This window comes from Tasmannia lanceolata, unplaced genomic scaffold, assembly GCF_043159265.1.
Source record: "Tasmannia lanceolata isolate RefF3 unplaced genomic scaffold, GAP_Taslan_0.1 ptg000034l, whole genome shotgun sequence".
NCBI classification, from domain to species: domain Eukaryota; kingdom Viridiplantae; phylum Streptophyta; class Magnoliopsida; order Canellales; family Winteraceae; genus Tasmannia; species Tasmannia lanceolata.
Window position 1 is genome coordinate 259,758 of NW_027518711.1, and position 17,842 is coordinate 277,599.

At 37.6% G+C, this 17,842-nt stretch overlaps 1 protein-coding gene across 5 annotated transcripts in view; it reads right to left on the bottom strand.

Moving 5' to 3' along the window:
• The window catches only part of LOC143859580 (ABC transporter B family member 26, chloroplastic-like), a 56,497-nt gene extending 41,403 nt beyond the window's left edge, over window positions 1-15,094 (bottom strand). For 2 of the 5 annotated variants that reach the window (XM_077370235.1, XM_077370233.1), the window contains exons 1-9: window positions 14,324-15,094; window positions 13,277-13,404; window positions 11,919-11,961; window positions 11,758-11,802; window positions 11,512-11,634; window positions 11,325-11,428; window positions 7,414-7,468; window positions 7,241-7,311; window positions 477-583 (exon numbers count right to left, since the gene is read on the bottom strand). In XM_077370235.1, the coding sequence (XP_077226350.1) occupies window positions 477-583; window positions 7,241-7,311; window positions 7,414-7,468; window positions 11,325-11,428; window positions 11,512-11,634; window positions 11,758-11,802; window positions 11,919-11,961; window positions 13,277-13,404; window positions 14,324-14,896 (1,249 nt within the window). In that variant the 5' untranslated portion in view covers window positions 14,897-15,094. The remainder of the gene's footprint in view (window positions 1-476; window positions 584-7,240; window positions 7,312-7,413; window positions 7,469-11,324; window positions 11,429-11,511; window positions 11,635-11,757; window positions 11,803-11,918; window positions 11,962-13,276; window positions 13,405-14,323) is intronic. The other 3 variants (XM_077370236.1, XM_077370231.1, XM_077370232.1) reach the window with 2 other exon arrangements.
• Window positions 15,095-17,842: the final 2,748 nt, after the last annotated feature.

Below are 17,842 nucleotides of genomic sequence, written 5' to 3' on the forward strand. Positions count from 1 at the left end.
CGATGAAACTTTTCAAATCAAGGTCGTGGAGACTTTCAACTTATAAAGGACTTTCTTTAACTTCTCAAACCATACTTATCCTTCACTAGTTGCAAAACTGAATCCAAGAGGCATCATCATATGCACTTTCTCATGTAACTCACCATGACGATGCACTTTTACAGAGAATTATCAAGGTATAATTGTAAAAACTGACCAATAAAAAATAGTTCAAACAAACATGCTTGAAGCATTTCATATGACAGATATAAAAGATTTCTATAGAAGAAAAAGAAATGGATAAAGACTTATCACAAATTCAATCTCCCTTTATGTTAAACACAAAAAAAGGATGATATGTCAATTTACTACACTATTCTATTAATCTTTTAACGAATTTTACCAAAATAATCAATACATATATTACGAGAAAGAAAGTTCTCCAAATAACAGTGTAAGCCTTATATGCACAGAAAAAATTTAAGGTAAAAACAAACCTGGGTAGAATGATAAAGGGTGTTGAAGCTCAGATTCCAAAATCCATACGCGAAGCTTTGGCGTAAGCTTATATGAGCTATCCGCTTCAACCATTGTATGTATCTGTCTACCATAGCAGAATAGATTCATACAACTATACAAGTTTGTTAAAATCGTTATGTGTGTGTGTGTGTGTGTGTGTGTGTGTGTGTCTATACACACACACACTAGTAAAAAACCCCGTGCGATGCACGGGCCGACAAAGAACTGTACGGACCACATCATAGGTTGATCCAAACCGTCCATGTGATGGAACACAACATAAATAGGTTGTGCCCGTAAAATCATTTCCATAGGCTGATCCTAGCCCTCCAATCTATAAAAGGTTTCCACAATATGTTGTTCCTCTTAAGGTGCCCGGAATTCGTCAATATTTTGAAAGGCGTCCTGAATCCATAGTATTATGTAATATCTTCACAAAATCCGTCGAATTATGTAACATATGTACCTAATCCGTAATTTTGCAAAGAAAAAACATCACTATGTTGACTTTGTCCACTTTTTTTATTACAAAAGCATAAAAGAGGGGGGTAGGATTGAAATTATGTGGCTTTAATGGGTGCCTTTGTTAAAAAGCATAAAGGAGGGGGTAGGATTGAAAATATGTGGGTTGAATGGGTGCCTTTGTTAAAAAAAAGTCAAAAAAAAGTGATGTGTAATTCTCATAGAATTTTGAGAGAAATTCAAATAATTCTCGAAATTCTATGAGAATTACACATCACTTTTTTTGACTTTTTTTTAACAAAGGCACCCATTCAACCCACATATTTTCAATCCTACCCCCTCCTTTATGCTTTTTAACAAAGGCCCTCATTAAAGCCACATAATTTCAATCTTTCGGAATTATTTGAAAAAGCAAATCATGATTTGCTAGCCACCTTCTCCAAAGGCTACGTCTCTCCCATCCTTTGCAATTGTATGTGTTCAGAGATTTGTCTTATTAGACATGGTGAAAAACTGCACGAAAATACTATTTCTTGAAAGGTGGCTAGCAATAATAAGTACCCAAAAGCTAGCAATAATAATCATTACGTAGTAAAGTTTTGGAGGGAAATTACGGACAATGGGTACCTGTATATGACAATTACGGACAAAAGCTACAAAGAAGAGGTATCGAAATATGACAATTACGAAAAAACTACTTTTCCTTAGTAATTTTTTGTGGATATTACGAATTCCGCACACCTTGACAAATATTTACAAATTCATATATATATATATATATATATATATATATATATATATATATAGAGAGAGAGAGAGAGAGAGGGATTTGCTAGAGACCATCGCAGAAGGCATTTTGCGGGCAGGCTGTTGGATGAGAGAGCAGCCCCACCATATGAATTAAATGAATAAGACAAAATCTATTGAAAAGGGAGCCCCTTTGTTTCGTACATTTCTCTTTAGGCCGTTCCGGGAGCCATTCGAGTCAGGGGGGAATCAAGTGTGAGCAGTAGTGATCTTCACCGTACTGTGACTGGTATAGAAATGAAAGATCTATTCACTCTATCAATAACCGAGTTGGATTCCTAGAAACGAAATTCTGACCCTTCAACTTATAGTTATGAATAGAATAGAAAATTGATCCAGTCCAATAATCAGTCGGAGTCAGTCCATGAATGAGTCGGTCCAGCTGTCTGAAAAAGAAGGATGGTCAGATCCCCCGGTTGAAAGGGAGTTCGATCTGCCGCAGAACCTCACATTAACTAACTAAATGAATGACTAAGAATTTCGAACAAGACTTTCCATTTCCTCCAACAAAGTCTTTGCCCACACAAGATTCCCAGCTGTAGCGGGCATCGCCCTATACTTAGCGAAAGAACTGGATTTCGCCCTTCCTTGATCAATAACTTTCAAGCTGTTGCCGCTTGATCTTCCACGATATAGAGCTGTCTCCAATGACAATACAATCTATTTCCAGTGATGGATTCCCTGTCGAGCGCATCTCCTGCCCAATCTGCATCGGAGTCTCCTGTCATCTGAAGGGAACTGGAAGATGGGAAAAGAAGACCTTTTCCAGGTGAACCCTTAAGATATCTGAGGATTCTGTATGCAGCATCTAGATGTATCGTTCTTGGCTTCTGCGTGAATTGACTTACGACTCCAACAACATAGGCAATGTCGGGTCGTGTGATGGTTATATACAGTAGACTCCCTACCATGCTTCTGAACTGATACACATCTTCAATAAACTCGCCGTCCTCTGAAGAAAAAGGTACTGTAGAAGAAAAAACCGCAAAATCCGATCCAATTTATCGTAATCGATTAGTTAACATGTTGGTTAACCGTATTCTGAAAACTCAACTCAACTCAACAAAGCCTTTGTCCCAAACTAGTTGGGGTCGGCTAAATGAATCCTTTAGAAAAATTTCATGACAAAGGTGGAAGGAATCTACCTTGCTCCAATCCTGACTCTAGTTGGGTTCGTCTGCGTGGATAATTTTCTTCCATTCTATCCTATCCTATCCAAGGTCACGTTCTCTGTTATGTTCCTAGCTATCAAGGCTTTCCTCACTGTTTCTACCCAAGTTGTTTTCAGTCTGCCCCTACCTCTTTTTACTCCATCAACTTGGCACGAGTCACCTCTTCTCACTGGAGCATCCAAAGCCTACGTTGGATATGTCCAAACCATCTTAACCGTATTCTGAAACACGAAAAAAAAAAATCATTGGCTTATCAAATTATCTATCGAGCCGTGTACGGATAGAACTTATAATGGGGTCTCGAAAAACAAGTAAATTTTGTTGGGCCTGTATCCTTTTTTCGGTTCGCTAGGATTCTTATTAGTTGGAACTTCCAGTTGATGTGGCGGCTCTCTCATGCAACAGCCGGCTGCAAAATGCCTTCTACGATGGTCCCGAGCAAATCCCCTACATATAATAGCCCACCCAGAGTTCGATAAGGTCAGATTTTTATCCCAGCCACGTGGTGCATGTTTGTGCCTAACTTGCACCACTTGGTCACAAACTAAACATCCCATCAATTAGTGACTAGTGAGAACCTACGCATCCAATCAATGGCTAATAGTTGTAAGCCATTGATATCAACGCCCTTCATCAGACACATGTCATCTTACCAATTGCTGACATTCTTGGGTCATGGACCATCCATGGTGGACTCCATCTAGTGGTGGGTTGCACATGTACTATAATGGAGTTGGGTCTAATTACACTCATGAGTATAGTATCCAGATCCCGTAAGTCTCTCTCTCTCTCTCTCTCTCTCTCTCTCTCTCTCTCTCTATATATATATATATATATGGCTATATTTTAACCTCCACAAATCGAAGGGTTAGGATGATCCTATGGAGCTGATTTTTTGGGCACACCTTATCTATGTCAGGGCCCATTAAATGAATGGTTTGCATCACCCAAACAACGTGAGGCCCCACTCTGTTTCTGGTCGATGGACCGGATAAGTTATCTAGTCAATCAACTAGAAACACTTTTCCCATGTGTGTGTGTTTGTGTGTGTGTGTGTGTGTGTGTGTGTAGAAAACGGTTTCTACACACAAGTGTAGATAAGTTATCTACACACTAGATTAAAATACAGTGGACGGCATATTGTTTGGGTGATCCAAACCATTCATTTGATTGGCCGCCTCACATAGATAGGGTGTCCACAAAAAATCAGCTCCATAGGATCATCCCAACCCTACGATTTGTGGAGGTAAAATGAACGTGTATAAACCTTCACAAATGTGTCCATTTTTTGCCTCCACGGTTCAAAGGGTTAGGATGATTCTATGAAGATGATTTTTTGGGCACACACTATCTATGTGAGGGCCCATCAAATGAATGTTTTGGATCACCCAAACAATGTGGGCCCCCATTGTATTTTAAGCTAGTGTGTAGATAACTTATCTACACTAGTGTGTAGAAACTGTTTTCTCATATATATATATATATATATATATAGAGAGAGAGAGAGAGAGAGAGAGAGAGAGAAAACAGTTCCTACACATATGTGTAGAGAGTTCTCTACACACTAGCTTAAAATACAGTGGGGGCCCACATTGTTTGGGTGATCCAAGCCATCCATTTTAAAGACCCTCACATAGATAGGGTGTCTACAAAAGAGCAGATCCATAGGATCATCCCAACCCTACGATTTGTGGAGGTAAAATGGATGTCTTTAAACCTTCACAAATTAGTCCATTTTTTGCCTCCACAGTTCGAATGGTTAGGATGATCCTATGGATCTGATTTTTTGTGGACACCCTATCTATGTGAGGGCCTTAAAAATAAATGGTTTTGATCACCCAAATAATGTGGCCCCCACTGTATTTTAAGCTAGTGTGTAGATAACTTATCTACACATGTGTGTAGGAACCGTTTTCTCATATATATATATATATATATAAAGGAATAAGATTGTGCTGTCGACCGCACCTAAGCTTAGGTGCGGTCGAGGGCCCAAACACATGGGTCCCACATTTTTTGTGCTGATCAAAACCGTTCATTTGCAAGGCCCCATCATAGATAGGGCGTGTACAAAAAATCAGGTCCATTGGATCATCCTAACCCCTCCAAAAGTGGAGGGCAAAAATGGGCATATTTGTGGCAAACGGTGTCTGTCAATTTTGCCCTCCACTTTTGGATGGGTTAGGATGATCCTATGGAGCTGATTTTTTGTACATACCCCATCTATGTAAGGGCCTTTCAAATGAAAGCTTTGGATCATCCTAACAAAGTGGGCCCACATGAGTTTGGGGCCCTCGACCGCACCTAAGCTTGGTGCGGTCGACCGCACACTCTTTTTCCTCATATATATATATATATATATATATATATATATATATATATATATATATATATAGAGAGAGAGAGAGAGAGAGATAGAGAGAGAGAAAAGTGTTCCTACGCAGGGAGCTCCCCGCGCATTAGTGGCTTTTAAAGCCACCGATTGGTCGCTTTTTGTGGATCCCGCAAAGTGGACACGCCATATGAACCAATAGGTGGCTTTAAAAGCCACTAATGTGCAGGGAGCTCCTTTTCATATATATATATAATGTTTGCTAGGGAACATCGCAGAAGGCATTTCACTGACCGGTTGTTGCATGAGAGAGCAGACACATAGGCTCACTTTTCAACAGATTTTGTCTTATTCATTTAATTCATCTGATGTGGCTGCTCTTGCATGCAACAGCTGGTCCGTGAAATGCCTTCTGCAATGGTCCCTAGGAAATCCATTTGTGTGTGTGTGTGTGTGTGTGTGTAGAGAGAGAGAGAGAGAGAGAGGAAATGGTTTGTGAGCAGTTGCTCAGATAAGCTTATCTGAGCAGAACCATGTGTGTGTGGGTGGGGGGGGGGACATTTTTTGGGGAATCCAAAGCATTCATTTGGAAGGCCCTTCCATGGATAAGGTGTGTCCCAAAAATCAGCTCTATAGGATCATCCTAACCCTGCCATTTGTGGAGGGAAAAAATGGGCAGAAACAGTGTCTGTCCATTTCCCCCCCACCTTTGATTGGGTTAGAATGATCCTATTGATCTGATTTTTGGTACACTTATCCATGGAAGGGGCTTCCAAATGAATGCTTTGCCCCCCCACCCCAAAAAAAAAAAAAATGTGGGGCCACATGTGTTTGTGAGCTCTTGCTCAGATAAGCTTATCTGAGAAGCTGCTCACAAACCATTTCCTAATATATATATATATATATATATATATATGTGTGTGTGTGTGTGGGGGGGGGGGGGGGGGGGGGGGATTGTTTCCCACGAAAGTCATTTCGCGGCTCACTTTTTGAAGAGAGCACAGTTACCTCGTAGCAGACATTGTCTAATTCATTTAAATCATCTGAGGTAGCTGCTCTTTCCTACAAAAGTGAGCCGCAAATGGCTTTTTACGAAATTGCCAAGGCAATCCCTATATATAGGGCCGTGTGTGTGTGTCTAGGCAATGATACCCAAATTCCTTTTCCTTTAATAAGTGCACTCCTCTCTTTACACTTCTCTAGCTAGCTGTAATGGTTTTAAATTCCTAAAAAAGGTACTAACAAAAATAAATAAAAAAGTGTTTAATAAAGTGAGGATGCCATTATCAAACAAGGGAGTGAAGGTAGCATATATATATATATATATATATATATATATATATATATATATATATATATATATATATATATATATATATATATATATATATGACGAAAGTGAAGCTACACACTCGTGTAGCTAACTTAGCTACACCGCCGGCTTAAAATACAGTGGGCCCACATTGTTTGGGTGATCCAAACCATTCATTTGATAGGCCCTCACATTGATAGGGTGTGCCCAAAAGATCAGTTCCAAAGGATCATCCCAACCCTACAAACTGTGGAGGCAAAAATGGACAGATTTGTGAAGGTTTTTACACGTCCATTTTTGCCTCCACAAATCGTAGGATTGGGATGATCCTATGGAGCTGATTTTTTGGGCACACCCTATCTATGTGAAGGCCCATCAAATGAATGGTTTGCATCACCCAAACAATGTGGGGCCCACTGTATTTTAAGCCGGCAGTGTAGCTAAGTTAGCTACACGAGTGTGTAGCTACACTTTTCTCATATATATATATATATATATATATATATATATATATATATATATATATACACACACAGGAAGGTACATGGAGAGATGGAGACACAAGTAAAAACATATATGTATATAAACACATGCTTGCTTGTTTATGTGTTTTTTGTAATTTATCTACCAAAAGGTTCAAGCAGTAGCAATCATTGCCTTTTAAGTTCTTGCTTCTCCGTTCCATAAACTCGGATGGTCTTCATCAATGAAAATGACTCTTGAGCAACCTGAATTTATAAGAAAGAACAAATCCATCATAATCTAGAATTCATCCATAAGACACCATTTTCGTATGAAAAACTACAACATAATGTGAAACCCAGTGTTACTTCATTGGCAGAAGCACTGAATTCTTGGGTTAACTTTGCTGCTCTCTTCTGGTACCTATCCAATAAATCAGGGGTCATGTTAAAAATTTCAATGCATTCAACCAATAGACTAAAGACATACAAGAAAATGATATGGTAAATAATGCTATAATAGATGGTAGTTGCAAACACAAATAAAACTGCATATCCTTCAATAAATTTGCCCCATGCAGTCCCAATATCATTTTTTAAAGTTGTAGAGATAAACAAGATATTGCAGATTGCACATCTTTCAAAATGGCAGTGTAACGTCGAATTGAAATGTAAATTCTCATTTGCATTTTGCATATAGAAAGGATATTTTACACGAGTGGGTAAAAGAATCACATTACCCCTATATAATCGACAAGGTTTTAAACTCCCATCAACATGTATCGATTTCAGCTAACAGTTGTTGACTTGTGTGGATACCGAAATTTGATTCCTTAAGAAGCACCCACATAAACAAGGCTAGGCCAAGCCTAGACCAGTTGCTGAGGGCATTTCAAGTTCTGAAGCATGTAGGTACGAAGAGATGAGGGATATCAAGTTACAATTTGTGCAAATCACATGAGATTGAAGCATGCATGGTTTTTATTTTATTTTTTTGCATGAGATTGAACGATGAAGCATGCATGGTTTCTAGAGTGCAATGACAACAATCGTGCCAAAGAACTATGAAACCATTTCACATCTATACTTCTTGTGATAATTCGCAAAAAGAGGGTGTTATGCGAGAAATTTTCAAGCTGTTGATTGCGGTGATGTTTTTTAAGCCCGTGGTCATGAACAATGTTACTTGGAATGTGGTACGGGAACAGGTACGGGATACGATGGTAGCCCGGTACCCGGTACGATGAGAGTAGGCTTACTTGGTTTGCTATTTGGGGCTGCAGTTTGATTTGGAGTGCTAGTTTGGGTTGCTCTGGTACTCTCTCTCTCTCTCTCTCTCTCTTTCTCTCTCTCTCTCTCTCTCTCTGTGTGTGTGTGATTTGGAATTAAAATCGATTCTCAAAATCCAAAACCATCAAGGTTATGGGGATTGGAAAATAGTGAAAAAATGTCAAATGAAGTGAACTTTATGAGGAAAGAATAAGAAATCATAATCAATCGACAAGTTTGGTGATCTTGAACAATAAAGAAAATGCCAAAATTTCAAGAACATAAGACATTAGAGGAATCATGATATCCGCATGTAAATTGTAAACTGAGTAATTAGAGGGGAAAGCCACTGTTGATCTCTCTCTCAAAAGGCGAAAGCAGCTCTTCCATTTAAGGTATGCTCTCTCTCTCTCTCTCTCTCTCTCTCTCTCTCTCTCTCTCTCTCTCTCTCTCTCTCTCTCTCTCTCTCTCTCAACATATGTTGACATGCATCTCTCTCTCTTTTGCAGGTCGTCATTTTCAGTGGTCCAGGTTGCAAACGAACCATGTTTGGGGCCATGCGACCGATCACCATTTGTTCAATCCAGGTCACAAATGAATCATGTTTTGGGTCATGTGATCCAGATCATGGGTCAATAGAGAGGTAGTGACCCCGGTAATACTAGTCATGAAACAATCGTAAAGTGGCCATTTTCATTCACGAAATGTGGAGCTGAAAACTATTGATTGCGAAATTGTCCAATCTTTTGACTCAGATGAATAGAGTATTATGGAAGAGTTTCACAAAATTCATCTTGACAGTGTTAAAGAGCTCACATTGGTTCAAGAAATATCCAATATAGGATGGGACGGGAAAAAAATTCTATTCCATGAAAAGTTCAATTCTTTATGAAGATCTGAAGGATCTTTTAAGAGTATGAATTTTGATGAAGATTGTGTGAGCATTGAGAACGAGGTCCTGCCTTTGATTAAGAATTAAGATCCATGAGCGAAAAGTGTTAAAGGTCTTAATAGAAAATCGGTGAAAAATGGAGTGGAACTCTATTCAAACTATCTAATTTAGTGGAATGGATTTTCACAAAAATTGTTTTTGAAGCTAGATAAAACGAAGATAAAAGAATTCAAGGAATTAAACTTGACATTGAGTTCACTCCAACTAGAAGGAACTGATGTAGTGCAAAATCCTAGTTGAGCAACTGGATATATAGATCTTCTAGAGTTGGCAACTTTCTGCTTGAATTTCCATCAAGCAACCTACTTCCAAAGATCATGGTTTTAAATTTCCCTAAAATGACCACAATATTTCCATTTCCATCCCCACCGAAACGAAATCTACATGATTTCCTTTTACATCATAATTTCCCTGAAATTTTGACCGAAATTCCTGAAATTTGACTAAAATTTTCAAAATTCAACCGAACTTTCCAAAATTCAACTGAAATGATCGGAACGAAAAAAATAAAAAGATGTTACTATTTGCATTTCATTTCATCAATGTACAGAATGATATTTAGTAGGCAACATCATTGAACTGCACAGTAAATTTATGCATAGGATGTCAGATCGGCATGGGACCAATAATACCTCGTAACTCTATGTGGTACTGACATAAAGTTGGGATCCTTAGATGGGAGACGGGTCATTGTACTCTCTTATACTTCATTACGTTGTACTTCTTTATTGACTTTACTGTTCTAGACATGTGCGACAACGCATGTCACTAGGTGTTCGATGTGATTAAGCCATTATGGATGGATTTCTTACTTATGTGATAGCTTATGAGTATGTATTTGTGCTTATTCTAGCATTTTACAAATTTTCATCTTAAAATTTCATCATTTGCATATGTTTTTTAAAAGGTTAAAAAATTTCATCATTTGCATATGCTTCCATACATTTCCGTGATTTTACAAGATTTCCACCGAAACCGAAATGTTTCAATATTCGTGCCTACCAAAACCGAAACCGAAACCGAAACTGAAATTTAAAACCTTGCCAGAGATGCCATTCAAAAAAACAAACCAAAAAAAAAAAACCTTGCCAAAGATATATTTGAAGCCTGAGACTACTATTTCCATTGCTTTTGAAAGATATAACCATTTTGGGCCCCAAAAGGTGGCTCAAAGTTCAGTGATTAGATCAGCAACAAAAAGTTGCAAAGAGCATCAGTTCGATTATTTTAATTTCTAATTTTAGTTTAAAGAGTCCAATTAGATCTAGGGAAGGTTTTATTAGTTGAGTTTAAAGGCTAAGATTAGTTTGGAATCAAGAGTTGACAACAGAGGAATGTGTTTGGGAAACCTTTTAAGTCCCATGTTGCCATATTGAATATGGTTGTTCGGCAGCAAGACTTGTTCCGGGAAATTCTATAGTTTTAAGTCTAGAAAAGAGGTTCTTTAATTATCTAAGGAACAAGTAATAAGTATATAAAGTTGTTTTGACTTAGAAATTGAATTAGGTTTTCTTTGGGGGAGTTACAAAATGTTTCTATGTGAATTTCCTGAAGTCCATGTGGAACAGTTAATGCATATTGGTAGAATTCCAAATTATCTCTATTGAACCTAAGCTACTAACAACTTATATCCTGACATGCAATGCCTTTCTATGGGAAAATCAAACAGGGAAGGTACCCATGGTAAAGAATCAGGTTTGCAACAAGTTTCAAAAAAAAAAAAAAAGCCATAACCATATGGGGCCTATCTAAACTAGATCATTTCGACAGGTCTATAAGATTGCGACGAAACATCTACATAAATGTTTAGTGGAGAATTCCATAAGTGGCTTAAGGGCTTAATTCAAATCACTAATGACAACCTAAGGCAAACAATTCATAAGTTCACTTGTCATGTAGGAACTCATAAAAATGGTTTTACGCAAATTTGTCCAAAGTAAATGGAAAACGAACTACAATCAGATCACCTCATAGTAATTAGTGATAATATGTTGTACAAGGATGAAATTTAAGACTTGCAAAAGGGTAGGCATATCAAATATGCATAAGGTAATCTTACTGGCCATAAAAGAACATGATTGTGGACAAGGCAGAGCATATCACCAACGTAGACAGTGCAAGAGGCCAGGATAAGGTAAGCAAGTAAATCAATGCACCTGTCCCCTGAAAACGGCTGACGAAAGTTACAGCCCCGTGTGGATGAAAGCTTTGGACAAAAAACAAAATAATTTGGAGAGAAATGCCACCTGAAGGATATTTCGTGCAATCAAGTTAAGATCATTTCCAATAACACGAGATACTTGCTGACAATCTGAACCAAGCCTACTCGTCAAGTCACCAACAGTTTCTGTGTCGAAGAAGGATATATCCTGCATAAGATGATACCAAAGATATATATTCACAACAATAAATCAAGATAGAAATAGATTGCACGAAAGTTTAATGGTTAAAAAATAAGTTAAAAGATAACTTTTTTTTATACATGGATAAACCTGAAAGAGAAGAGCTGAATATAACATTTCCCTCATACGTTTAACCTGAAAAGGTTGAAAGAAATATCAATTACGCAACACAGTCTATTCTATGCTGACAACTTGCAAAGAATGATTAAAAAGGTAACGGAAAAAAAAATCAAAAGGGTGGAGGGCCACACCAGGATCATATTTGCAATGCCAAAGCAGCAACCCCGTAAACCACTGAACGGCACACAAACAGGGTATGCAGTCAGAACCACTGTCATGATATCTCAAGTACCAACAGATGTTGCTTAACAAATAAACATAACATTGATAGTCTAAATCCTGCAGGCAGTTATATTTAATAAGTACACAGGATATATGCACAAGAAGGGAATATAATGGGAGCAAATGGATTCTTATTATTTAAACTTAGTTCAAGATTTTCCCATTGGACATGTACAGAAATATCAAAGAGATAAGATCTAAGACTCATCCATCAAACTCATAGACCATCGGAACAAAAGTGCGAAATAAATTGTCTTCTTTTTGAACACTGTCAAGAATCACTTATTCAACAAAAATGATCAGTGGTCAATCAATAGGTTCTACAGTTCATGGCTTCAATTAAAGAGATTTTTTAAAATCATTTCAGAAACAGCATTTTCATTTGGACAGCTTGCTGATATCTCTAGTCTTCCTGAGGCTTGTCATGCAACATTATGGGAGAAGTTAGATATTCAGTATACCCCTCGGCCAAGTTTGAGGGGGAGTATTATTATATATCTGGCTTGTTTTACTTTATTTTACTGTCTTACTCTCCACTGATGTGGTATTTTGCGGGTATAAAATTGGTTAACGTATTATCTTTTCCCACTTTAACCATTAAAAGATAGAGATTTTATTGCAATTTGATTTACAGCTCATATGCCAATGAATTGAGTGATGAGTGAGGAGAATTCTGTGATTCTTCAAATGGAATATTATTTATCCATTTAGTTTTTTTCAGTTCACAGTGAAAGGGCAAATTATTTTGGTGAAGGAAAAAAAATGGCATTTGATTGTCAACATAAGCTGGAAGATCTTCGACATATCCTGCAGTAATTTGATAGCAATTTCAGTATGACACAGGTTCTTACAAAGTTCAATGGAAAAATATTGAAGAACAGAATACTATAAAATTTCTGACAGAAGTAAAAATAATTTTGGTTTCTTTTACCACATACCAGGGAAAGATTAAAGAAAATTTTGTCTTGGACTGAAACTTAGATGTTTTGGTGAAAATGTTGAAGCGTGGAAGATTGGATAATTTTCAATAATAGCAACTGTATGTGATTCTATGAGAGGCTATTATGTAGGAAGATATGTCGGATCAAAAGAAAATGACTCCAGTGCCCTTTTGAGATATACAACCTGGAACGGATTCTATACAAGTAGAGAAAATGATGACTTATATCTTGATTTTGGATTGCTACAAAATATGAGATGAAGAAAGTGTATTTGAAACACTTGTAGCTTACTAAAGAGAGGAACTTTGACCATATAAGATTTTCACCTGCATATCCCAGAAGCAAAACACAGCAAAACCAAGATCCTCGTATTTCTATGAAACACTATGGTTTCACCACTCTGTGCAGAGAAAATAGAGGCTGCCAAAAAATGTGGTATAGAGATCTCCGATAGCTGCAAAAACTGAATACAATTTAGAAGGCCAAAGAAAAAGGAAATACTCATTGAGAATGTTAGTCAAAGGTCAAACTACGCAAAAACTTAATATGTATATTCTCATTTTCACATTTCCAAATTATAAAATGCAAGATATGTCTGTAGCCATCTTCAAAATTGTTTCCAATGAAAAGACTTGCAATTCAAAGCAATATCCCAGGACATACAAATAGTAGACATAAGATGTGTAAGAGGATTAGTGGGACCATCATTGTACAAGTTTATTTCGTCTGCTTCTCTTTCACATCTTCCTCATCTTGAATCTTTTTTTTCAATGATAAAAGGAACTTGTCTTGAATCTTTCAACTGGTTAACAATCCCTTTATGGGGTAGATTGTGACCCAAATATAGATCAGAAGTTCAGAACCCTAAAACTCCAGATCTGGAATTTTCATCACTCTTGGATAGTTGTGGTAATAATGAACATCAAGTGGGGTTTGGGTTTGCTGTTGACAATCACAGGTGTGGTCTAACACAGAATATCCTTATGGGAGCTTATGGGAGTTTTTGAGCCCCATTGGAAGGTTGGACTCCAATGAGGAAGAAGGCAAGGCATTACTAGCTGGCCTGTGAATTTTTTCTTCTATGTTTGGTGGTTCTTGGTTGAATTATTCCCAAGATGAAATGATACCACATATAACACATTTACACTAAAATTTCAATTAGAATTAATGCCCTCTCAGGAACTCAATCACAGTTACAACAGTCTATCACAGTCTTCGAACCAAAATCTGTCTCCAATTCTCAATCGACATCAAGATTAATGTCAAACTTGTATAATGCCAGTTTCTAAAAAATTGCAAACTGTAACGAATAAGATAGGAAAGAAAGAACAATCGAGAAAGAACCAGACACAAGGGTTAAAGAAGATATATACCGCTGCAAGAGTCAGGGAAGCGAATGCGGCGAAAATAACCCATCTATCATTAGCAACAAGCTCCCACATTCGTCTTAGGGCAAACGGAACAGTCACGGCCTTCCTTGTATTCCCTTCTTCTTCTTCTTTGACAAAATGATGGGGAAGTCTCCACCAGCTTCCACCAGGCAAAAGGGAGCCGAGGAGAACAAAGCCATTTCGTAATCTCTGTAGTAAACCAGTGCTAACATTTGTACTGCCATTTCCCTCACTGGATACGGAGGATCCAACAAGGGATGCTGATTTCGGAGGAGAAAAGCGGTTGGATCTGGTGAGGCGTGGAAAGAGATAAGGCGAGCGAATGAAACGGATTGAAGGCGGGTTGTTGGGATGGTGGAGGGGATGAGGGTGTGGATGGGATGAGAGGAAGGAAAAAGTGGTGAGGCAAGCTTGCTGATTCAAGAAAGCCATAATCATATCATTTGGGTTTGATGGAAAACCCAATGGATGAGGATTAAAGGGGAGAGTGCTGCTATCAGACAAAGTATAGAATAATTCGACCTTACCTAAATTTATCTTGTTCTTCTCACCCATACCTTTCCATGTCAAAGCTACTCCACAATTTTAGAACTCGTGGTTTGGGGAAAGGAAGATGACATCCGAGCACTTCTTGTTTTGACATTGGCATTTGACATTGCCACTCCTCTCATTATCAAACTTCCGTAATTGGTTGTTGATGATTCGGTGGACATGGAACAGCTGAATTAGGGAAAAATACAGTTACACACACACACCCACACCCACACCCACACCCACACCCTCCCCCCTCCCCGCCCCGTCGAACTTCCTGGCACATTTAACTATGACCCTATAGCTCCAAAGACATCAGCTACACCCCTTGACTTTTCAATGTGTACAAGGTAGACCCCATCTGATGACGGTCCATCACTTTAACATGACATGATAACTCAAACTAACTTGGGTTAATATTTTGAGGACAGAAATACCCACTTTACTGGTCTTAAGACTTTTGCAGGAGATTAGGCTTATGCTATTTTCCTTCCAAGCTTATTTCTTCCTTGTAAGATGATTATCAAACGGAGTCACGTCATGGATAAAAAATGTAGAGTTTGAAGCATTGCAAAGCTAAAGAATCATGTGTTTCCTCTCATTTATTTCGTCCTTTCATATTTCTTCATTTCTACAAAAAGGGAGTTAGGTTTAGGGCATGTTTGGATATTTGGAAAACAAAATTACGGAAAGTATAATTTTCTCATAAACTTTTTTCAAGAATTTAGTTTCCTGGATTTTTCTTTTTTATGATTTGGTGCACACCCATCATAGGAATTTGTTTAATACTGTTTGCTCTGGAAGAATTTCAGGCCAAAGTGAACCTCTATGCCTTTTTTGGTTTTGCTCCTCACCGGTGGCAGTGGAGAGTTCTAGATTGCAATTCAGATATGATCATTAAACACAAGCATTGAAAAACCCTATTAAAATGGTTTATTGGATTTGGTAAAGCCCGCTAAAAAAATTTTGAAGTTGTTTTTTGGATCTGCAAACTAAAAAAAGGGCATTAAAATTACTGGATCATGAAACACAAGCATAAAAAAAAACCCCATTAAATTAGGGTAAAAAGGTATCAAAACCCCCATTGAATTAGGGTAAGAAATGTTAGATCAAGCAAGAGGTTGATTGAAGCATTACACCCAAGGTATCTAGTTTGGAATACCAAGTTTGTTGCCTCCAGCCCCTATATATAGAAATATACTAGGGTTAATGACTGGTTAATGGACTCTAGCGCATGTAGGCCCACTATACCGGTCCATTATCTTATTGGGCTTATATTAGAACATATATGTGTTATATTATATACCCAACAGTCTCCTCCTCTGTCATACATATAGCACAATCCAATAGATAGATAATGTGATGTCCAAACAAAATATTGAATCATCCATATCACCATATCAAAAAATATCTGTAATTCAACTGAAAACAAGAATACTTTTAATAATAAACAAGAGTTTTAGAAATAATCTAAACTCAAACAAATGCAGTTTTATATGTAAGTGAACTATTTATTCAACTGAAAAGAATATAATAGTCCCCACTGCTCTATAAGAATTCACTCATCAAGTAACTCATCTTCATCAAAAACCAAATCGAGACAAGCTCTATAATTTCATAAAAATGAATCCAATCATTTGTGTACTAAAGTATCTAGTTCTTCCAAAAGAACTTAGTATAATTTCATAATGGCAAACAAATATCAATAAGCATCATTGTCAAGTTTCAATACAAGAACAAGACCTAAATAGTTTCTTTTACAAAGAACCATTTCATGTTTCCATTTGGAATGTTATAGCCATCATATCCAAATTGAGTTAAGTTGTATCATCAAGTTTGGAATGAAACAACCTTCCCAAGAAGGACATGTCATCAAATGTGGAATGACATAAAGACAACTGTAAACATCATTGAAACATATCAAGTGCTTATCTTGGCCAAGAAAGGGAGATTCAAAAAATTCAAAATAACATAGATGTAGGTTAACACATGTTTACAGTCTTTAACCCCATCTCCCCCACAGTTTTGAGTATTCGATCTTTGTTTTGTCCCTTTGTAAAAGCATCGGCCATATTATCCTTCGATCTCACATCAACCAAAGTGATAATACCTTGTTCTATAAGATAATTTAGCGTGGCATGTTTCAGCCCGACATGTCTCCTCTTATCATTAAAGAGTGAGTTTTTCACAATCGTAATTGTAGCTTGATTATCACATAACAAACTTAAAGAGTTAATCTTTAAACGGGTCAATGGAATGTCCATGATCAAATTCCTTATCTACTCTGCTTCATAGCTTGCAGAAGCTAGAGCATAAAGTTCTGATTCCATAGATGACAGAGCAATATAAGTCTGTCTCTTTAACTTCCATACAACAACGGCTCCACCCAGTGTAAATACATAACCACTGTAGATTTACTATCTCCTAATTGTGAGCCCCATGATGCATCAGAATATCCTTTCAGGATAGGAGGATGGCCATTATAACATAAGGCATAACCTTGAGTACCCTTAAGGTATCTCATCAGCCTCATAAGGGCATCCCAATGCTCATGGCCAGGATTACTAATCAAACGACGCAGCATGCCAACTGTAAAGGCTATGTCTGGTCTAGTACAACTCATCGCATACATGAGACTACCAATCAGTTTAGAATAATCCAACTGATTCATGCTAACTCCTTCATTAGGTCTCAGCTTTTAGGTATAATCAAATGGTGTCTCAATCGGTTTACACTCACTGTATCTCCATGTAGAAAGTAGTTTCTCAATATAATGAGCTTGGCTAAGAGTGATCCCTTGCCTATCGAAACTTACTTTCATACCAAGAATGGTGTTTACCACACCAAGATCTTTCATGTCGAATTCTTTAACCATCATTGATTTCACGTCACTCACTACAGAGAGTTCGGAACCAAGAATCAACATGTCGTCTGCATACAAGCAAATAATCGCAACCTTATTTGACACAG